The sequence below is a fragment of the Lithobates pipiens genome, unplaced genomic scaffold, assembly GCF_037356315.1.
Source record: "Lithobates pipiens isolate NorthernLeopardFrog02 unplaced genomic scaffold, aLitPip1_a1.2 Scaffold_18, whole genome shotgun sequence".
NCBI lineage: Eukaryota > Metazoa > Chordata > Amphibia > Anura > Ranidae > Lithobates > Lithobates pipiens.
The window spans coordinates 240857557-240881433 of record NW_027507758.1 but is presented as its reverse complement, the minus strand read 5'-3'; the positions used below and the strand labels follow the sequence as shown (position 1 = coordinate 240881433).

The 23877-nt window shown below is 40.5% G+C and overlaps 1 protein-coding gene across 1 annotated transcript in view; it reads right to left on the bottom strand.

The window, feature by feature from the left end:
• The window catches only part of EZR (ezrin), a 118134-nt gene that overhangs the window by 50974 nt on the left and 43283 nt on the right, over positions 1-23877 (bottom strand). Inside the window, exon 3 of the mRNA XM_077486727.1 lies at positions 6974-7057. Within this exon, the coding sequence (XP_077342853.1) occupies positions 6974-7057 (84 nt within the window). The remainder of the gene's footprint in view (positions 1-6973; positions 7058-23877) is intronic.

The window sequence follows — 23877 nt, the reverse complement described above, 5'->3', positions numbered from 1 at the left end:
TGCTGCAGCTCAGTTTCAGGGTCTTAGCAATCTTCTTATAGTCTAGGCCATTTTTTTGTAGAGAAACGATTCTTTTTTTCTGATCCTCAGAGAGTTCTTTGCCATGAGGTGCCATGTTGAACTTCCAGTGTCCAGTATGAGAAAGTGAGAGCGATAACACTCAATTTAAAACACCTGCTCCCCATTCACACCTGAGACTTTGTAACACTAAAGCCGCGTACCCACGACCAGACTTTCCGGCAGATTAGGTCCGACGGAATCATGCCGTCAGATAGTCTAATAGTGTGTGAGATAGTCCGATCCTTTTTCTTTTAAAAAATCTGATGGACCTAGAAATAGAACATATTAGGAATTGAGTCCGTCAGACAGATTTCAGTCGGGAAAACCGTTCGTCTGTATGCTGGTCTGACGGACCAAATACGACGCAAGGGCAGCTATAGGCTACTGGCTATTGAACTACCTTTTCTAGTCCTGTCATACGTCATCACATTAAAAACAAATGGACTTTCGAACAGACTTTAGTCTGTTTGTGTGTGGGCAAGTCCATTTGTTCAGAAGTCTGTCATAACTCCGTTGAAAGTATGTCGGGAAGACCGTCAGACCTTTTCTGCCGGAAAGTCCGGTCGTGTGTACACAGCATAACAAGTCACATGACACTGGGGAGGGAAAATGGCTACTTGGGCCCAATTTGGACATTTTCACTTAGGAGTGTACTCACTTTTGTTGCCAGAGGTTTAGACATTAATGGCTGTGTTGAGTTATTTTTAGGGGAAAGCAAATTTACACTGTTATGCAGGATGTACACGCACTACTTTACATTGTAGCAAAGTGTCTTTAGTGTTGTCACATGAAAAGATATAATAACATATTTACAAAAATGTGAGGGGTGTACTCATCTTTGTGAGATACTGCAGCTTTCCATAAATGTTATATTACCGAAGTATAGAACAATTTATTGCTATAAGTTGCATTTTTTTTCCACAGAGTTACTACTTTTATACTGTTTCATAGCTGCTGTTGTGCTTAGAGCAGCCATTGCTGCCACCCAACACTACTAGTGAAGTGTTGCCTTCTACCCCTAGCCTTCTCCTACATGTAGAGCTTGTATTATGAATGGAGGAAAGATAGCCCATCATATTAACAGTTCAACTATTTGCAGAATACAGCAGAATCTCATTAGTCAATATTTTCCAAGGAGTGTAAATTTTCCTGGCTTTATAAACTTAAAGCATACTAATATATTCTTTACCAGTGATATTTTGGGATAATTTTGAGATGTTTAATACTTCAAATTGAAAATGAAGAACCGTGCGAGTTATAGTTTGTAATCACAAGTTTATAAATTGATCTTGTCATATAATTTTCTTATTAATTGTGTAAATTTTTTGTTTCATTAAAAAACAAAACAAACCATATCATTTAGGTAATTCAGGGCACAGCAAAATTTAGCTTATTAGAGCAGTAGCATAGCCTCAAGAGTATCACCAGCTTGTTGGAAGTAGTAAATATGAGTATACATATGCACTATTTATTTATCTGATTAATCTCTTCCCACCTCATGTACACATAATGTATATGTGGCCCCGCTGAAGAGGGTCTTCTTCCGCAAAGGCTGCATAAATGTTTATATGTCTTAGCGCTGGTAGTGCACAGCATCTTCCCACCCAGTGCACCTGGTCCCGTACTAGGGATTGGGAACCAGAAAACCTGATTCCTGATCACCTGATCGCTGCGATAGCCAGATTGACTAACACACTGATCAATCACTGTAAGGGCTTGTTCACACTTGACAAAATTTCTAACACTCAACAAACGCTCCTATAGCGTTTGTATGGCATTAGTATGGGTGTCAGACAGGTGTCAATGAGCTTTAGTATGGACATTAGACAGGCCTTTTACAAGCATGAATGAGGTGTTAAAAATGCTCCCCAAACGCCCTATGGGCAGTCTTGAAGCATTTGACGAGCATTAAAACTTGTGGACAAAACGCCTATTCCATTACAGTACATGAACTAATCTAAACACCCTGCAACTGCCTGCCAGAGCACTTGCGAGGCGTTACCATGGACTTGAATGGGAGGCATTGAAAGGCTTCAAACGCCTCCTGACTCAACATGAGGCTTCAATTTTGAAGCAACGTGATGCTAATGCTTAGTGTGAACAGCACTACGTGCTGTCTATTGTATCTTGTGCATAGGTGTTTGAGGGGCCTTTTTAACAACTCTCAAACGCCTGCTCTTAATGCCAGTGTGAACTCAGCCTTACGCCTGCCCATGTATATGCTTTCTCCTCTGAATGGAGAAAAGGCTACACTGTATCTTTCTCTCTTTGCTAGAGGAGAAAAATGTAAATAAACAAAAGTGTGTGTAATAAATAAATAATATAAAAAAATAAAACTAGATCAGAGTTGCAGCCAATTACAGGTTCAATGGTCAAAGTCAAAAGTCAGTATATTTTATGTAAGATTTAAAAAAAAAAACATTTTTTAAACTAGTATCAGGGTGTTTTGGGCTGGATACAAAAGGCAAAATGCACCCCAATGTTTCTGGGTTGTACTATGGTACAAAGAACATACACATACTATACTGTATGTGGTATTGCTGCAATTGTCATGAGTAGAATAATTTATTTTAGGTTGTTCTTTGGTGGTAGGTTATGGTAGTAGCAAGAAACATACAGCTAAATTTAAAAAAATTATATCTGTTACTACCAAAAGAAAGCCCAATTTCTCTGGAAAAAAACAAGGTATAATTCACCTGGATACATCTAGTAGTTGTGATGGTTTGTACAGTTTTACTAACATGTGTCAAAATTGTAGAATTTCTTATTTTAGTACTGAATGTTTTGCATAAAAAAGATGAAACCTCTGATTTGAAATATATTGAAATTAATTAGCACACACACACACACACCTACCAACACTGGCTAAAAAAAGTATTATGTAAATATCATACTAAAATGTAAAAGTACAGGTATTATTATGCGTTTCAGACATTATGACAATACAAATAGTATCGGTTTACTGATAGCCTTTTATGTTTTCAGCAGACAGCACACATACAGACGTGTGTTCCTATGCGTGTAAATGTGAATGTACTGTGTATATAATTATCAGTTTTTATACTATGTAAACTTGTTACACAGGATGGCAGCTGCTAAATTAATGAAGCAGACTTAGTGACTAGAAGCCTTGGGGGATTTAAACACAATGCAGCTACTGGAACATGCAGGTGGCCATACATCCCTCAAATATTAATAAGAAAGTAGAGGAAAAGCCACGTATTTAGCAAATGATTACAGTGGAACTTTACTCAATAAATATATAATCGGGAACAGGCTGGAGTTTTAATGCAGAATAGACACATGTCTCTTCTGCATTAAAGTAAGAACCTGCTTGTTCACAACTCAGCTATACTGTATATGCCAAGATAATGAACTTGCGCGCATGTGCCAATTGCGCCCCGGGCCAATTAAAATGGCCAAAGACTGGAAGCTGAAAGAAGACTGACTGAAGATGTCAGCAGTCAGAGAGCTTATTGGCCTTATATTGCTGGAGTATAGTTCTGGTTAAATTACCATCACAAGATCATGACATCTACATTTAAACATGTTATCTACTTAGAGTTATTTGTGCTTAAACTAACAACAAACATTTTCTTTTTGTATAAGTAAAAAAGTTATATGGTACTTTTAAAGGGCCCTTACACATGGGGCCATCCAAATGCAGTGCGTCCCTCCTGGTGCTTTGGTGTATCCAGGAGGGACAGGCACAGCGTCTATGGCAGGCAGTGGCTGCATCTGCCACTGCACTAAGTGGTACAGTCATTTAGGAGCATGTGCATTAGAGCAGTGGTCATCAACCCTGTCCTCAGGGCCCACTAACAGGCCAGGTTTTATGTATTACCTTGGGGAGATGCAGACTAGAATACTGTCAATTACAGAGCAGCAAGTTATATCACCTGGGATGTATTTCAGTTATCTTGCAAACCTGGCCTGTTAGTGGGCCCTGAGGACAGAGTTGATGAACACTGCATTAGGGGATGAGGCTCCAGAAGGCAGAATACCTGTGTTCTGGAACCATGTCCCTAAATATCAATATTAGTTGGTACATCATTCAGCCTCATCGAGCTGGTGGCTGAGTGGCTTGCTATGGGGGTACTCGCCAAAGAGAAGGAGCCAGTTGCACTGGTGGGAGGCCCCAGAAGAGGAGGTTTGGGTGCACAGAGCAGATAAATACAACAGTTTATTTTTTAAAATAAAGGTATGGAATAATTTTAACACTTCGAGGGAAATTAGTAATTGAATCATCTGGAGTGCAGAAAATCAACTTTTACATTTTATTTTTCTAAGTTGTGTGTGTGTGGGGGGGGGGGGGGGGGGAGCTGATTTGTTGCTATGAGCAACAGCACCAGTTGAGACAGAACTTGTCTCAGAAACTTTTTAATAATTCCCCCAATATTGTGCTTAATAAGGTCAATATTTATAGCTATGACTGATGCAATAATACTGTATTATATTATATTAACTGGGGTGTCTGTTTGATTGTAGAATAAATGTGATGCCTGGTTCACACCTATGTGTTGTTCTGATGCTTTTTGCAGAAACACACTACAATTCATTTAATATGGTTTCTTATGGGACATGTTCCATGTTTCATCTATGCTCTTTTCAGCCACGGCAACTTTGGAAAGGGTCAGGGACTTTTTTAAATGCAAAAAAAAAGTTTGGCACAATTTGTGTTTTTTAAGCTGGACAACATCCAGGCTACAAATTGGCCCCCCAAAAAAGCAAAAAATGCAAAATGCATCAAAAAACGCATACGCAAAATGCACTGCAGAAATTGATCAAAAGCAAACTGCATAAGTGTGAAGTGGGCCTAAAACAGAAACCTGGTGAATATCTGTAGTGTACACCCTAAAGATAAGTGAACCCTCCACCCAGGGCCAGATTCCTCCACTCTGTTCATCCAAGCAGAAATATTGTTCAGTGCTGGCCATACTTGCACATTGGGACCTCATAGACAGATAGTAGGATTGTAATTGGAGAGTGAAGCATATTTTCATGAGATTTGAGCCACTCAGCCTTCCTTGGGATGTCACTGAAAGGAGTGCGACTTTTACCTTTGCCAGATGTTGTAGGCCAAAGCCAGAGGTACAGTAAATATATATAATAACTTTTTCCCTTACAGAATGTTTATTTATGGTAGTCTTTTGGTATGGGGACACATAGTAAATAAGAAGATTTTGAGTTTTTTACTTCAGGGTCAGCTTTAATGCTCCCATAATTATTTTCCATGTATCAATTATTTTCAATGTACCGTATATACTCGAGTATAGGCCGACCCGAATATAAGCCGAGGCCCCCAATTTACCCCCAAAAAAACTGGCAAACTTATTGACTCGTGTATAAGCCGAGGGTAAGACATGCCTGTCCATCCCTGTGTGTGTGTCCGTCCATCCCTGTGTGTCCGTCCATCCCTGTGTGTCCGTCCATCCCTGTGTGTCCGTCCATCCATCCCTGTGTGTGTGTGTCTCCATCCATCCATCCATCCCTGTGTGTGTGTGTGTGTGTGTGTGTGTGTGTGTGTGTGTGTGTGTGTGTGTGTGTGTGTGTGTGTGTGTGTGTGTGTGTGTCCAGCCTACCTGTGTCCTGAGCCTTTGTCCCGAGCCTCCGTCCCGTGCCGAGCCTCCTTGCCTCCGTGCCTCGCCGCCGTGCCTCGCCGCCATGCCTTGCCTCCGGTCCCGTCCCGTCCCGTCCCGTGCCGTGCCGTCCTGTGCCTTGCCTCCGTCCCGTGCCCTCTTCGTTCGTCGGCGGCCATTGTAAAATTCAAAAGCTGCGCCGCCGCCTTCGCCTGTGATAGGCGGAACACTGAATTTCCCAGCAGCCTGTGTTCCGCCTATCACAGACGTCGTATCATCCTCGTCTGTAGTACGAGGATGATACGAAGTCCGTGATAGGCGGAACACAGGCTGCTGGGAAATTCAGTGTTCCGCCTATCACAGGCGAAGGGGGAGCCGGAGGCGCGGCTTTTGAATCAGAATGGCCGCTGTCTGTCTGCTCGACACGCTGATCGAGCGGGCAGACAGCGATGACTCGAGTATAAGCCGAGGGGGGCACTTTCAGCCTCAAAAAAGAGGCTGAAAATCTCGGCTTATACTCGAGTATATACGGTATACTAATTACCCAATGTGGGTTAGTCAGATGTAATCTTTAATTTAATCAGTGATTGTATCTACCATTGCAATCAAGCTTTTCCTAATTTGGAATACGGATTTGAGTGCACAATTGGCTCAACATTTCTTAGTTTGTTTGTAGTTTGAAGATCATTTGGAAAACTGGGGCAACAAGGGTGATGCAAACTGGCATTCAGTCACTCATAATTTAAATAGTTTGGAACAGAAAATTCAGCCAAAGATGTAAAACAATTACTTTTGGTACACCAAGATTCTTTGCAAAATGAGCACTCAGCAGGTTATTGTTCCTGCCGCAATGGCTCATTAGCCGCATACAATGTGTGCCTACTTCATAATAATACTGGATCATGAAGAAGGAATGCAATAGGGAGATTTTTAATCAGTGAGTTCCAACCAGAGTATCTCACTTTTGCAACCAAAAGCGATGCCTACTCTGTCTGGAAAGGGTTAAAGAATATGTGACCCCAACATTTCATATTCCTGATATGTGCCTGCAGTACCATTTTTTTTCTGTGCCTAGACGCTGAAGCTCAAAAAAACTCTACTAGCCTAAAGTAGTGAGCATGGACACATAGGATAACATGATTTAGCTTCTAGGAGCAGAAAAGAAATGCTAATAACAGCTTTTAGGGGCTTAAAAAACACTAGTGTGCATAGAGGCTTGAAATATAACTATAAAAAAAGAATCTTAAATCTTAAACTAAATAATACTAAGAGAATGTAAAGAATATACTTTTTCCTGTAAATGAATACATTACTGTACAATTACTGAGTCCTACCTGATCAAAAAGCTGTTTGCCAGTAGTGTTCGGCTGTATGGCAAATTCCAGCTCCGCGTCCATGGTGGTCACCCGTACATTGACCTGAAATAATAAAAATACAGTATCTTGGTAAGATCACTTATGTATGTCAATTGTAAATGCCTTTCTTAAGATCTGTGCATATAGTTGAAAGAATGCTTAAAAATCATCTAATCATCTAAATATAAAGCATGGCATTGACTCTACAAAGCTAGGAAGTTAACATAGTTAAGATATTTGTCTCATATTGCTGCTAGTTTCATACGGATTTCTACCACAAACTAGCTGCAAAATTCCACATTATTTTGTTATAATCACAACTGAAACAATAATACATTCTGTAAAAATAGATACAAACAACCAAATTCAGGTGTATAGGATAGGTATTCTGCAAGATTTGTACTCTCTGGCCTGTTTTGTTATGTGAGTGAATAGACCTCATTATGGAGTTTACCCAAATGCACAGAGCAAAAAAAAGGGTATAACAACCCATGCCACCTGAATGGGTATGGGTATATTAACCCCCACACCAACCATTCAGCAATTCATTTTCTGGGATCTCATCTTTTACAGCATTACACTATAAACAAGGCATTTTCTATAGGAGTTCATTATATTCTTAAAGCATATCTGAAGACAATTATTTTTTATAGCTTTGGAGAGAATGGAAAGGGATTAGAATCCCTGTCAGGTTTTTATAGTCATCTGTGCCCCCAGTTAGGAAGATTCACTCGCACTATTTGTCCTAGTGATTGTTATCACTGAAAGTGAAAAAACACAAATTTTGAGATGTCACCAGAACAAACATAGAGGGAAAATCTTGCGATGGGGACACTAGTTCTGGTGACAATCAGAGATTTCCCTCACATTGGAGGGATGTCCTTTAACCCCCCTGGCAGTATTCCTGAGTCTGGCTCAGGGTGGAATTTCGGTACCATAAGCGGTAACCCCGAGCTGGGATCGCATTGCAGGATACAGGGAGAGTTACTTACCTTGTCCCCTGGATCCAGCGATGTCCTCCCCGCTGTGTGTGCGAGCCGTGCTCCGCTTGATTCACACAGTGCCGCTGAGCTCCGTTCCCTACAACACTGTGACGCACGGGAGCGGAGGTTGGCGCCAAATTCAAAAAAGTAAAAACACACAATACACATACAGTACTGTAATCTTACAGATTACAGTACTGTATAAAAAAATACACACACCCTTTGTCCCTAGTGGTCTGTCCAGTGCCCTGCATGCACTTTTATATTATAAATACTGTTTTTTCTGCCTGGAATTTGGAGATTGTCCATAGCAAACAAAAAAAACAAAAAGTGTCCCTTTATGTCATAAGTGGTTATAGACCAGCTAGAAAACAGTGATAATAAATTATAATCACTTGCAGAATTGAGCGATAGCAATTTGTGGGGAAATTCGTCATCAAACACTAAATCTAATGACAGCGACAATTCTGCAACTGAGCAAATTTCAGTGTTTTTGATTTGATTACATTATTGAATAATTTTTATTATTGTTATATTATTATTTGGTATAATTATTTATAGTTATTTATTATATTATAATTTATGATTTTGTGTTTCAAACTTTATCATACCTGGGATGAGTTATTCCTAAGAATTACAGGCCTACAATATAAAACGCCAAATTTCCATGCAAAATAATGGTACCGCTTTCAGCACCTAAAATCAGACATAATCATACCGCCAGGGAGGTTAACTCAGTGGTCATCAACCCTGTCCTTAGGGCCCACTAACAGGCCAGGTTTTATGTATTACCTTGGGGAGATGCAGACTAGAATACTGCAATCACTGAGCAGCAAATTATATCGCCTGTGATGTATTTCAGTATCTTGCAAATCTGGCCTGTTAGTGGGCCCTGAGGACAGGGTTGATGACCATTGATTTAACTTCCTGTTATGGCTATGGGATAGGACAGTGATGGCGAACCTTTGCACACCAGATGTTTTGGAACTACATTTCCCATGATGCTCATGGTCTCTGCAATGTAATTGAGCATCTTGATGCTCAACTACACTGCAGAGTGCAAGAGAATTATGGGAAATGTAGTTCCAAAACGTCTGGGGTGCCAAGGTTTGCCATCACTGGGATAGGAAGTGAAGGGAAACCTCACCAATGGGACACAGGTGGAAAAAAACCTGACAAGGTTTAAAACCCTCCGCTATTCTATTGAAAAAAAAAAAGTTTTGCCTTCAGTTCTATTTCAAAGAAAACCTGCAGTAAAAAAAGTATGAGGGTGCCACTGCTAGTCTCTACTTCCGAAGATGCAATTTCCCAGGCTTTCAGGGTAATCTAATGCCTTCATTACTTTTTAAGTAAATTAACTCCAACTCTACAGGTCAGAGTCCCTAAAATGCTGAAGCTGGAGACACTGGGGTTGATTTACTAAAGGAAAATAGACTGTGCAGTTGCTCCAGAGATAAGTAATTGAGGGGAAGCTCTGTTGACTTCTATCATCCAATCATGTACAAGCAAAAACATTTTTATTTTTTTAGTTTTTTTTCTTGCATCTGATTGAGTATTCTTTGCAAAGTGAACTTTACCCCATTTACGAAGCTCTGAAGAAACTGCACTTGCAGTGTGCAACTGAAAATTGCCTTTAGTAAATCATCCCAATGAGACTAGGGGTTTCAGCAGGTAGTCAACAACCAACCAGTGAACATTTACTTCAAATACCAGTCAGGTTAACAGGACATTTCTGGTTGTTAAAAGTGATCCTGTCCTCAGACCATTCATATCAACAAAAACCTTCCCATAAGACTATACTGTATATATGTGCATTTAACATATTTTATGCACGTTATTTACCTATAAAATCCTCCTTAGTGCAGCCCTGAGAAGGCTGCTGGGTGCCATCATCATTTATGCGACATCACCAGCCCCAGCTGACTTATGCCCTGTACACACTGTCGGATTCTCCAATAGAAAATGTGTGATTGGATCGTGTTTTCTGGAAAATCCGATCGTGTGTGGGCTCCATCTGACTTTTTCAGTCGCAATTTCTGACACACAAAATTTGAGAGCAGGATCTAAAATTTCCGACCACAAAATCCGATTGTTTAAATTCCGATCGTGTGTAGACAATTCTGACGGACAAAGTGCCATGCATTCACAGAATAAATTACGAGACAAAAGCTATTGGCTACTGGCCTCTTTAAAGTCCCGTCGTACCTGTTGTACATCACCTCGTTCTGAACGATCGGATTTTCCGGCAACTTTGTGCGACTGTGTGTATGCAAGACAAGTTTGGGCCAAAATCCGTCAGAAAAATCAGACGGATTTTGTCATCAGAATGTCCGACTGTGTGTACAGGGCATTAGAGTTACCCTATAGTATTTCCTTCACTTCTTCCCCCTGGCTGCTACATAAAAGATTATGGAGGGGAGAAGCAAAGGAGCTAGGCCAACACAAACATATATCACAAGACCCACAAGTACACTATAAATTGTCAATAGTGGACAGTGCTGCTCTGTATAGATATCAAAAATATGAATTGTACTTTTTTTGTACAATATAATATCCAGAGCACAATTTATAGTAAATCTATAAGAAAATGTTGTAGTCAATACTCTTTATGTACTTTTAAATAACCGTCACTGCTTTTACTGGTGTGAAAGTCCATATAAGACATGTTCATTGTTGATATTGTCATTGGTTTATTGTACATGTCTTTCCTGTGAACTATTATAAAATATATTATATAAAACATTACCCAACTGTATCTTCATATAAATACACTGTTCGACAGATAGGTCAAACATTCCAAATGTGTGTAGAATTTAGTAGATATTTCTTTACCTTCATCTGCAGTAAGAACTCTAATGCTGCGTACACACAACCGGTTTTTTTTAAACTCTGATGGTTTTTCCGACGGAGTTCCGCTGAAACGGTTTTGCCTACACACGATCACACCACAGTCCGATTGTCTAGAACGCGGTGGCGTACAACACGTACCACGGGACTAGAAAAAGGTAGTTCAATAGCCAGTAGCCAATAGCTGCCCTTGCATCGTTTTTGGTCGGTTGGAATAGCATACAGACCAACAATTTTCCGGATAGGAATTGATTCCGTTGGAAAGATTTAAAACATGTTCTATTTTTGGTCCGTCAGAATTTTCGAAAAAAAAAGTCCGATGAGGCATAAACATGATCAGAACATACGATGAAAAGATTCTGTCTGACTTTTTTTGCTGGAAAGTCCAACCATGTGTACACGGCATAAGGGTCAGTTCGCACCAGAACGTGGTGTGGGAAATCCATATTCCCACACTATGTTCAAAACGCACTGCAGCGAGTGGCAGTGCAATGCTACAAACAACCCAAACGCAGGTCACAAACACATTGCGTTTACCTGCACAGAGTGCTCTGCATATTGTAAAGTGCATGCGCTACTTTTGCTACCATCCGGTCTGATTTCAGCCCATTCAAATGAATGGGCTGAAATGGTACTACACCTGGATTGCAAAGCCCGTTCCTATGCAATCCATGGTGGGGCCCAGCCCTAAGCTAATACCACTGTATTATATATCCCTTTTTGCTGTGCCATTACGATCAGGGAAGCAAACACATGCTACAAGTTTTACATTAAGATTTACGAACACCAATGCATTGTAAGAACCTACCTAATCAATCGATTTATATCCAAGTTGGTTGGTGCTTACACTAATTAGCTGTTGGTAAATCTAAAGGAGATTGTATAATTGGATATTGATGTGTGAAACCATGTTTATATATTAATAATAGACTGCCTTGTAATACTGCATAACAATGAAAAAGGTATAACATATGTTTTATAATAGGCAGATATTTTATGGGTTAGGACCTGTGGTAATTTTCATAATGATCTCTGTAATTGCGTTTATGTTTTATAATAGGCACAAGCTGACTGGAGAAAAAAAATAACTTTAAAATGAAGATGAAACATGTATATAGTAGTTCTACTGCCTGTTGTGTTGTTGTTGGAGAGTTCCCATTAATTCCTGTCTGGTAAAACATTTTCAGCAGGACAGGAAGTGAGGGTAAATCTCTCCAATGGAGCCCCGATAGCAGTAACCCAGTGAGGGTTCTAACCCTTTGTCACTTTATCCAAAACTAAGAAAAAAAATGTTTGGCTAGACATATATTAACTTTTCTGCCCCATGTCCTGCTTTAAAGTCTGCCTTCTATGGCAATACATCATAAAATGGCCAAATAAACTCTGGTTTGTAATTTTTCTATTTATTCTCCTTTGTGATTCCTCGTTATGAAAGGGAATAAATTACTGTTTTATTTCTGCAAAAGAGATGCATTAACCACTTGCAATTACAGAGATTATTATGAAAATGATCACAGGTCCTAACCCATAAAATATCAGCCAATTATAGAGAGCTTTACGTGCACTGCTACATATAAATAATGCAGATAAAGTATTATTGGCAATAATAACTGGCCGATTTAATTAGTATATTATTTTTCCACGGAGCTGGTCAAACGACAATGAAATAACACAATACTGGTTACATTTTCCCAGTATGTGCACAATAAGGATCAGGGTGAGGTTAGATAAATCATAGCTAGACAGAGCTTTTCACATTGTATAAAAGTGGAGCCACCTGATTAAATCTTTCCAAGTAACAAGTAACAAGCTCGATTTTAAAGAGAATTCAAATATTTTATTTATCAGTTGCTTATGTAGTAAGAAGTGCAAATAATAGCAGCTTTACCAGTCAAGTTATCATAAAAAGTCATTTTTTACATATACAGTATAGTAGTCAATCAATACATAAATGCATTTTGCCATAAAAGGGTGTACAACTAGAACTATTACAAGAGTGAACAACTGGAAGTTAGAAGGCAATTTTAAAGAGAATCACCCACAAATGTTCTTATAAAAGATTTATTGCATATTTTTCCCTTATTTAGCTTCATTTTGAGTTTTGCTCTTCAGCTTGAGAGTCAACGTCACGTGTAAATGGCTGACCCCCCCAGCAGTTTTGGGACACTCTATTCATCAGTGCTGGGTGGGTACATTGGAGGTTTCTTCCGGTGGGCATGTGTTGTTTGCTGATTTCTGCCTGTTTCCTCAGCCTCTGCTGTCCAATGATAGGTCCTCCTCTCCTCCCTGAAGTGCAGTCTGAGGTGGTGACATGCTTCCTGCACTGACATCACTGTGCAGGGGAAATCTCTGTCCACACATGAAGGTTAGAAGTCATGTGACCTCAAAGAAAATTTCCAAAAATAAGTCCTTTTTGGGTGATTTTAATGAACTATGCATATAAGAGTATTAAAGTGGAAGTAAATTTACCCATAACGGGCACTGTTTAGGAGATATTTACATTACATGCAGCAAGTGACATCACTGGCACACACGCTCTGAAAGAACGGCCACCTGTACTGTTCCTTCAGAGCCCTGTGCACGCGCGGGAGTGACGTCATCGTGGCTCTTGCCAGTCACAGAGTCGGAGTCTGCATACCCGAAAGCAAGACGGGTGAAGATACGAGCCGCTGCAGCGCTGACGTTTTGGCGCCGCAAGTGCTTTGTATTAAGGTAAGTTTCACATAATGTGCAAGTATGCGATGCATACTAGCACATTATGACATTATCCTCCAGGGTAAGAAGATTAAAAAAAAAGGTCCAGCGGTTTACAACCACTTTAAAGCAATATTTTAGGGACCATTAATCTTCTGTTGATATGCTGACTTTCCCTTTACCTTTGTGACAGGTTTACATTAAAGCTGACAATTAATCTACTTATATTTCACCTTCCGTTTCCTCCTTTTTCCTCTCATCAAAAAGCACAAATGAAATGTTTAACCTCTTGCCGACCAGCCGCGGCAAGTTGGCTCAGCTGCGCGAATTGCCATAGGTGCACAGCTTCCTGTGGGCATGCGCCGATTGGCCAGTGGGGGGGGGGGGAACCAATCAGCAGATCCAGCAGACTTGATTGTTCCACGCAGAGACAGAACTGCCAAAGTAGACAGGGCAGATCTCCGTTCTGTCAGGGGGCAGATCTCTGTGTTGTCCGAGGCAGCCCAAACCCCCCCCCCCCCTATACAGTTCGTAAACATATCCAGGGAACACATTTAACCCCTTGATCGCCCCTGGTGTTAACCCCTTCCCTGTCAGTGTTATTAGTACAATGTCAGTGCATATTTTTAGCACTGATCACTGAAAAAAAATGTCAGTTAGGTGTCCAATCTGTCCCCCGCAATGTCGCAGTCCTGCCACAGATTACCTCCATTACTAGTAAAAAAATAAGAAATAATAAAAATGCCATAAATCTACCCAGGGCTGAAGTGGTTACGGTAAATAAAACTTTCTGTTTTTGTGATATACTGTTTTAATGCTCGGCACATATCCAGGGTCAGTTTGGATAGATCTGACAGCAACTTAACAGGGGCTTCATTGAAAAGGATAGCATCCTGTGTATGTGCAGCTTGCATTATGTCTGCCCTGTAAAAAAGAACCCTGCAGATGACATCTCTGGGATAAGCAGGATTTGGGTTGCGTGGAGCCAGGGCTCTATGAATACAGTTAAGTTCCAAGGGGGCATCCTTAGGTTGCTATAGTAGCTGATTAAAAATTGCTTTAGCAACAGCTGCCAAATCTTTGGTTTCAACTGCTTGAGGTAGGCCACGGATGCTCCTATTTTCCTGGTCATCTTGATGGTAGAATAGCTGTGGAATTAGTACAGTGTGTTCCTGGAGAATCACATCATGTTCATTCAGTTCTGAAACGGTACTTTCCATTGTGTGTTCTATATCTTCCAGCATCCCCCCCATATCTTTGTGGAGATCTGAGATTTCTTGTTTGTTCAAGTCTTTTTACATAGGCCTCAAAATCTTGCCGTGTCAGAAGCACTTTTATATATGCCGCCATGTTCCGGCCTTCTCTAAATTTTTGCAACTCGGGAGATGGGCTTCTGGAGTGGACTGAGCCATGATCAGAGTCCTGTGAGGAGCGGGGCATGGTGTCTGGTGCTCACCTGGGAGGCTGAATGCTATCCAGAGGAGCATGCCGGTGCCATCTTGGAGGACGGTGTGCCGCTATGGAACAAGCCGGATAGAGTGAAGAGGCAGCCGATTTCACCCTCTTTATGTGTGCAAGAGGAATGTGAACTTCGCTGCAGCTTCTCTTACCCATAGCGGTAGGATGTAAAGAGTTTGTGGGTGCTGTGAGGGGACAAGTGAAAGCAGGAGCTGAGGAGAGCAGCATCTTATCGCTCAATGCGCTTGGTCACGTCCATTGCAAAGCAAGCAGATCATGGCTGGTGGAGGGCTGGCAGGGTGCTATACACAGCTTCCTAAAAACATCACAGCACCCTGCCTCTGTACTCCTTTCAAGAGCCCTCAGCCATGATGTAAGCAGTGGGCTGACTCTTGGGAGGAGCTATGCAATTATCAAAATGTATGTTATTCTGGAGGGTGGGCATTTCTAGGCAGGCTACATTTAAACACAGACCACCCTAAATAATATGCACATATGATGCTGAGCCTCCAAGACTGAAAGAACTGAAGTCCAATGAATGAAAGGAGCAACCAGGGACAGTAAGGTTGAGGTAAAAAGGATTGAGGGATCTGTTGAGAATTCTTTCTTTTGATCAGACCCCAGGCTAAACAAAATAAATCTATTAGTGAATGATCAGCTTATGCCTGCTTCATCTAATGGTAAATCAGGCTCTGACAGAGGCATAAATAGCAACTTTATATTATGGGCTACAAGTTGGTATCAAAGCTGAACTCCAGGAAACCTACAAACCCCCTCTTGCAAGGGGCTGCACCTGCACTATAAGGATTGCCTGCTCATTTATGCCTAGGGGACTAGGTCCTTCAGTTTTATTTACCTGACCCTCTGATCCTGCAGGCTCCTCTGGGCTGCTATGGTGGAACCCATGCTATGGTTTTCCCCATGCTCTAAGGCCCTCTGCATTGAACTTGATGATATCAGAGTCCATCACCCTCTACTGGACAACAGGACAACCAAGGGACAGTCCACTTCAAAAGCATGGGGGGGGGGGCATCATCTGCTAAGGGAGCAGAGGATTGGGCAGGTAAACCTGCTTTGACAGTCCCCTAGACTAAATGAGCAGTCAACCCTTGCAGTGAAGACCCCCCCCCCCCCTTTCCAAGAAGAATGTTTATGGATTTGGGCTAATGCCCTGTACACACGGACAGAAATTCCAATGGAAAAAGTCTGATTGGATTATGTTGTCGGAAAATCTGATCGTGTGTGGGCTCTATCGGACTTTTTCTGTCGGATTTTCCGACACACAAAGTTTGAGAGCAGGATCTAAAATTTTCCGACAACAAAATCCGATCCTTTAAATTCCCATTGTGTGTAGACAATTCTGACGAACAAAGTGCCACGCATGCTCAGAATAAATTACAAGACAAAAGCTATTGGCTACTGGCTCGTTTATAGTCCCGTCATACGTGTTCTACGTCACCACGATCAGAGCGATCGGATTTTCCGATAACTTTATCCAACCGTGTGCAAACAAGACAAGTTTGGCACAAAATCCGTCGGAAAAAATCCAATGGATTTTGTTGTCGGAATGTCCGACCGTGTGTACAGGGTATAATACATTCAGCACGTCCTGAAATTGGGGAACCCAGAGGACAAAGAGCCCCTTCAGAAAGAACAATATATGTAAGCACCTCAAAATATCAGCCATAAAGCTATTTATAAATATTGTTTCTCTTCTTCTTAAATATAGTGACAGGTTTACTTTAACAATGTTAATGTCAGTATAATGTATCACACTAAACTTGGCTAAACCACCTTGTTACTGTGATGACTACAGTTAACCTAAAAGGCAAGTGGGATTAAAGAGCAGATGGGATTAAAAACACCTACGCACTAAGCAATCTTCTAAAACCTGGTGAAATGAAGCCCTGGGCAGGCTAGTATAAGAAGCCGATTAGCCATAGAAACAACAAGTCAGTAAACAGCCGCCAACCTCTCAGTGTATTGTGTTTAAGGCCATAATGTCAGTTCATTTATACCACTCGCAGACAGGCAAACATAGGAGAATCATAGGTGCTCCAAGCAGATTAGACCTCTAAATTAAAAGAATGGTGATATGTTACCCTTTCATATATTACAGCCTAATGGTTCCCTCTATCCAAAACTGATGTAATAGATGCTACAGAGCTGTATTACTCATCAGCTTTTTATGCAAATAAGATAGTGAGATCCACTTTCTACAGTGCTCAGATCTGCTTCCTCCACACTGGAGTCTCACTTCTCTTCCTGCAGCAGAGGGAGTGTAAAGCAGAAACTGGCCGAATTTCAATCTTCGTGTACCCTTCTCTGTTCAATAGAGGTCAGCCCAACAACCGGCTTCTGTCAAATGGTCCTGCTGGAAAACCAGCATTCAATCAGCCGCTGCAGACAATGACTGAAGCACTGATCAGTGTATTCTGACAGCAGGGGAGTCCCTCCTGTCAGAATACAATAATGTAGCGGGGGAGATTCTTGCATCTACATCACTTGTGTGGATGTGGGAATCTGAGGTTTCCAGGACAGGCTTATCCATTACCCAGGGCAAAGATGCCCCTAATGCATGCCATAGAATGGGCAGCTATCATGTGCTTATTCTCTGCACCCTTGCTCCTGCTGTGCATGGTTGGCATGGAGTGTGTGCTGCACATGTGTGGCCAATTGCTTGCTTTCTAGTTGCACAGACACAGAGTGATTTTGTGTCAGCAGTGAGATAGGGTAGGGAGTGGGCATGTTGGAACACAGTGAGATAGCAATAGCTGTCAGAGAAGACATGAATCTGCAGCCTGCTGGTTGCTAGACACTGATCTGGAGCTTGCTGTGCCGTGGGCAGCTGCCCTTCTGGCGCACCCCTTTTCCCAACGCTGCTCAAGGTGTATACCCATCTTTCCTCATGCTATAATATTGTCCAAAATCTGATATAAATGTCAGAAGTTGAGCGAATATGACCTTTTTTTAGTTTCTGGAGACTACAGAAGTAATGATACAAAAAATCTAAAGCTGCTAAACACTTATTTTTTTCCATCAGCTGGATTTTAGAGCATAGAAGACACTCTGTGCTGTAGGTATTCATTAGAAATCTGTCTCACTGTAGTGCGACAAATGACACAACTTGCGACAGCATGGAAGAGGTCTTATTTACCTTCACTTTCTTTATCACAAACATGGTGATGTTTCTTTATGAATTTTCACAACAATACCACAAATAAGAACAATATTAATTTGTCACCAGAAATGTGTCGCAAATACTTTTATTTCTGGCAGATGGACGTTTTTTTGTTTTTTTTTATCTGCAGCATATTTAAAGGGATAAAACAGAAAAATGTACATTTATTGTAAAGATTTGAGATTCTGCCATTAAAGGGACCTTGTAGTCCTTTTTTTAAGCCGGGTTCACACTGATGCCAGATGCGGAATTTTCTGACTAAAGTTCCACTTTAAAGTTTAAACTCAAAAACAACATATTGCAGCTTACAAGTCCTTGGATGCAGTTACTGCATTTGTTTTTCTTATCAGGATAATTTCCTTTATTTTCTCCTAGGAATAGTATGAATAAAATACTTCCTGATCCTTCATGTTTATGGTCATTTCTCCTCTGTACCTCTGGTGATCACATAGACTGGACTTCAAACATATCTACCTTCCAAACATATCTGCATTATATAGGTCTTTGAGCTTTCTTATGCCGCGTACACACGAGCGGAAAGTCAGATGGAAGCTTTTCATCGTATGTTTTGATCGTGCGTATGACCCATTGGACTTTTCACGTTGAAAATTTTGACGGATCTAGAAATAGAACATGTTCTAAATATTTCCAATGGAACCAATTCCTATCGGGAAAACCGCTCGTCTGTATGGTGTTCCGACGGACCAAAAACTATGCATGCTCTGAAGCAAGTACGAGACAGAAGCTATTGGCTACTGGCTATTTTACTTCCTTTTTCTAGTCCCGTCGTACGTGTTGTACGTCACCGTGTTCTTGACGGTCAGACTTTGGTGTGATCGTGTGTACGCAAGACAGCTTGAACGGAATTCCGTCAGCAAAACCATCAGAGTTTATTCCGATGGGAAAACCGGTCATGTGTACATGGCATTATAAGTAGAAAAGAACACTCCATTTCTGGCAAGGTCAGCAAGTATTTTCTTTTCTTGGTCAAAATGTTCTCAGCCTAAAAAGACATGACTTTTTGGTTTTTGGGTCTCGATATGCTTTTACTGCAGCAAAGATTGTTTGCCCTTCCAGACAGGGCTGTGTGGTCAAACTGTATGGATGGAAAGACATACAACTGGAACTGGATGGAAAGACATACATACAGACATACAAATCCTAGACAGATAAAACAGCTCCATTATACGTATTTAATCTCTGAATGTAGCTGTTTGCCTGCAGTTCAGCTATAAATAAATATTTTGAGGGAAAAAAAAATAAAATTTTTGAGGAAAAAAAAAATAAAAAATTCTTCATCTATGTAACGTTCATGTTTGTAAACTGAATATTTTGACAAGAAAAGTAAAAGATAAAATAATTGAACATTCACTTTGCTAAGTGCACTTTCGCATCAAAGAGCCTAAGCTGAAAACTAGAGCCATTCAAGCACAGGAAGAGCATGCAAACTCCATGCACTATCTCCAGTGTGGTGTGAACTCAGGACAATAGCACTGTCACTGTGATGATATATTAAGTACCTTATACATCTAAATAAATACAAACTGTGGCAAAACAATGCCATAAACATTTATAACTAATGTCTCAAAGGCATTAAAATGAACACACTATATAAGTTGTAAAGAAAGCCGCCTACATATCCAGCATGCAAATGCCGAAGGATTATATGTACAATGTGTACACACAAAGAGAAAGGGTCAGTCTTGGTCATGGGAAAATAAGAAAAAAAGGGATGCAATAAAACATTACAATTAATTGATGGTGTGTCGTGTAATCTGTAAACATTGCTTGCATTGTAGTAACTAATGTCTCATCAGTAATCTTTTCTTAGAACTGATTTGGGAAATGGGAAATGTAATAAAGATAAAGATAAGCAGCAAGTCAACCTTGTGTTTGATTACACTGCAAAAATGTGTCATGAGATGGCAAGCCACAAAAAGACATTTACCAATAAGGAATTCTAACCACAACCACAGAGCCTATGTGTATAAGGCACAGTGACCGGCACCGCACTATCCATAGGTTGATGTTCTGGTTCAGGAATAACCATGTAAAGCTTTAAAACCCTCAGCCTTTGACAATTCTGGCTTGCAATGTCAATAAGGCAAATAGAAGAAGTACTGGTACCAGAAGTACCAGCCCATTGTAGAGAAGATTTGGGATACATTTATTAGGTTTGATTCACATCTATACATGTTGCTTTTGTGTATTCCTGCAGTGCTCTTTGCTGTGCTTTCCATCGTTTTTTTTTTTTTCAAATTTTCCACGATTTGCAGTTTTAATGCTTTTTTTTGGGGGGGGGGTGTTGTTGGGCAGATTTAAAAATGCTAATTGCAGTAAAAACGTGTTGAAAACGCACTATGTGCTTTTCTGCATCTTTTTATTGAACCAAAAAAAGAAAAAAAAAGCACAGTTTTGCATTGAAAAAAGTCCTTGACCCTTTCCAAAAACACAGAGGCACAAAAATGCATTGATGTAAACATGTTCCATAGGAACCCATGTTAAAAAAGTGTCTGGTATTTCTGCAAAAAACATGAAAAAACACATTGGTGTGAATGGAGCCTTGAAGAGCATTTTCTGTATCTTACCAAATATCAAAAGGTTTAATAAGGATCACTAGGAGGGTAGATCTAAAGGAGATTGTATAGTCAGATTGCAACGTCTATGGTAAGTCTTACACACAGGAAATAGATCTTAATAGGCAGGCCTGTTTATATTCTGTCTTGCTCATGTTACAATACAGCTTTGATAAGGAATCCAGGATATATCACATTTTTTGTTGGTATTCATATCTGCATGTAAAATGAGTTCTTCATAATTCAGTTAGCAGAATATTTTGATACAATTATCATCCTTCATCAACATCTGCCTTGACACATTTCGTGGTGATTTTCAGCAGGGACTGGCCGACATTCATTCCTATCTATGGACAGGCTGGTTGTACTGAAGTCCATCAATCAACTTGGGTACAACCAGCCTGTCAGATTTTTTAGATGTGGTCACAGCCGGCGGTTATAGCCTCTAGCAGTAATCGTTGTTCTCTGCTGGCCGGGAAGGCTCTCCGACAATAGTGCAGTGGGAGGGATTCACCACCCATGGCGGAAGGAAAGAAACTCGCATAATCTACGGCCTGCTTAACTAGTACTAGTTGTACCATAACCTGGATGAGAAGCTTCACAAACACAATTCTTTGTTCAATAGGTTCATGCATGTCTACAATAAACTGTACGATTTTCTTTGATAATTCTGCTTGTTAGGGTTTATGTTGATGGACAATTGCAGCTTCCTATTAGACACATTCAGCCCGCCTAAAATCAGTTGGAAGAACTTTTCTGTTATCATTCAGACCTGTATTTGACCTGCAATTGACATCCTTCCAACCTATGTTCATCCTCCTTCTAAGCTGCATCCACCTGCTTCAAGCTGCTTCTGCAGTCTTACTGAGTTATATGGGAGAGAAGCAGTTCTGACATGAACAAAAAAGCCTGCCAATTTTTCATCCATTGACCTCAAATAAAACTAATATGACTCTCAACACAGTAATGATTTCCCATGCTAATGCATAAGTGTGTACTAGGCTCATGTGTACTCAAGCTTTGTACTACTGGTATTCCTTGCCAAACTAAGTAAATCAGGCCGTAAGCGTATTTACATACATATATAAAAAGTATAAATAAGCAAAACCATGTTCCCATTCATCCTGTGTCATTCTCCATACATATTACATTTAGGTATGGTTCACACCAGAACACGGAAAGGCATGCTCTGCACACGTTTCCAGCATGGCAGGTGAACATGCTGCCCTTACAAACTGCATGCGAGTGCCAATGTATTATTAATGGATTGTAAGTACACAAGTGCACCAAATCGCACAATACTGCAGTATCATAAGGTTTGGTGCAGTGTGTTTTGAACAAATAGCGCTTGCACTACTTTTTCCATGGTCCAGTGTGTTTTGCAGGCCATTCAAATGAATGGGCTGTGAAAAAGCACAGTGTGGGAACAAGTGCATGTGAACCAAACATAACAAAGGTTTATCTAGCATGGAGAAATTGTGAACATGAAACCAGGGAAGAGGAGAGCTCTCACTATTGGAGCCCTGCATAAAACAAATGAAGACGGTAGGTCATCTGACTCTTTAGCGTTCTCCAAAAAGTGAAATATCAGGTGGAGCTAAACTGACCCTTTAACCAATGTAATACAATTGGCACAGTTGTTTGGGAAGCATTTGTTTTGATGCTGGGTAAGCTTTATCACACCCAAACACATATACCCAATAACACAGCGGAAGGTGTTCTGGATCTCACAGAGATGGTCAGGACTGAGGACACTACTTGAGAGTTTATTTCAGCAGATGCAGAGCACACAGGAAGTTACAAGCTCACTGGATTTCTGGCAGCACCAATAGGTATTGTTTTAAATGCTTTCAATAGTAAATTTAATATGCAAAAAGAATTTAGAAAAAAAGTCAATATCCCTTCAAAAATAATTTGTGTAAAATACAAGCCAAAAAAACCCTCCCATACAAAATACAAACTTTCTGAGAAAAACAAAATAATCAGTCTTTAAAGAAATTACAGAAGGACTAACCAATTTAGAAAATGGAGAAACTTGATACCCCACATTACCCTTTCCTATTATGACGCAATGAAAGTCCTTCAAACAACAGAAACATTCAAGGGCAGTGAGATTACAGGCCAAGGAAAAAGCTTTGAACAAAGCCAACACAAGGGGAAATGCTGGAAATGGTATTGGAAAATACTATTTACCTCTTAGTCATACTGTGCTTTTTTTAAAGCAATGTTCTAAAGATAAATGGGCCCATATATGAGGAATAAGGATCGTATATCACCTTATTCACCACCCCCTAGTTAAAACAAATAGTTAACCCTTGCAGTGGATAGGGTGACGGCTTTGTTTCCATGGAATCCAGCTTTAACAAGCAGTCAACAAGGAAAATCCTTGTGGTGGCAGGAAATGTTTTCCGAGAATGCAATCTAGGCCTAAATGAAAGAAGCAAAATTTGAAATGTCATACTTTCCAACATAACCCATTTTACCCAGCAGACATTGATCTGCTCCTGTTACTCCCATGTGTTCTACATTTGCAGTAGCTTGTGGTAAAAACTTCAAGGCACAATTAGCGTAGTCTCTAGTCCTGGAAGTGTATACTACAACAGGCTTCTTACTTGACTTCCTTCATATTTTTTAAACCCTATATCCTAACACACACACTCAAAATACAGACAGCCAGCAACGTTACATAACCTGCTGTCACAGTCTCATGTATCTAAAGCCTCTGTTGCTGTCCTTACTTGTTCATGTTGCTGTTCATTACCTGCAGGATCTGTCCGCTGTTTTGCATTGGGGTCCCATCCTATTCAAATGTGAAGCTGCTTTCCAACTTTTCAGAAAGCAACCTAGGATTTTTTTGTAGTCTGAGTGTTTAGAAGTTCTTCCATTCCCCTCCGGTTCTTAGCAAGAAAGCGATGCTGGACACTGGCTCTTTAAGGTCATGTCTGGGAAAGCTATTTAAACCTCCTAAGTACACTTGGAAGTTGCCTGAGCCTATCTGACTCGTGATGTCTGTTCAACTTCTGATACCCATTTACGACCTCTGCCTGTTCTTCGGGATCCGTTTCCACTTGCCCTGATTCTTCTCCTGTTTGACTAGAACTTGCCTGTTGATTTTGTACCACTCTTCTTTGCCTGTGGTCAGCT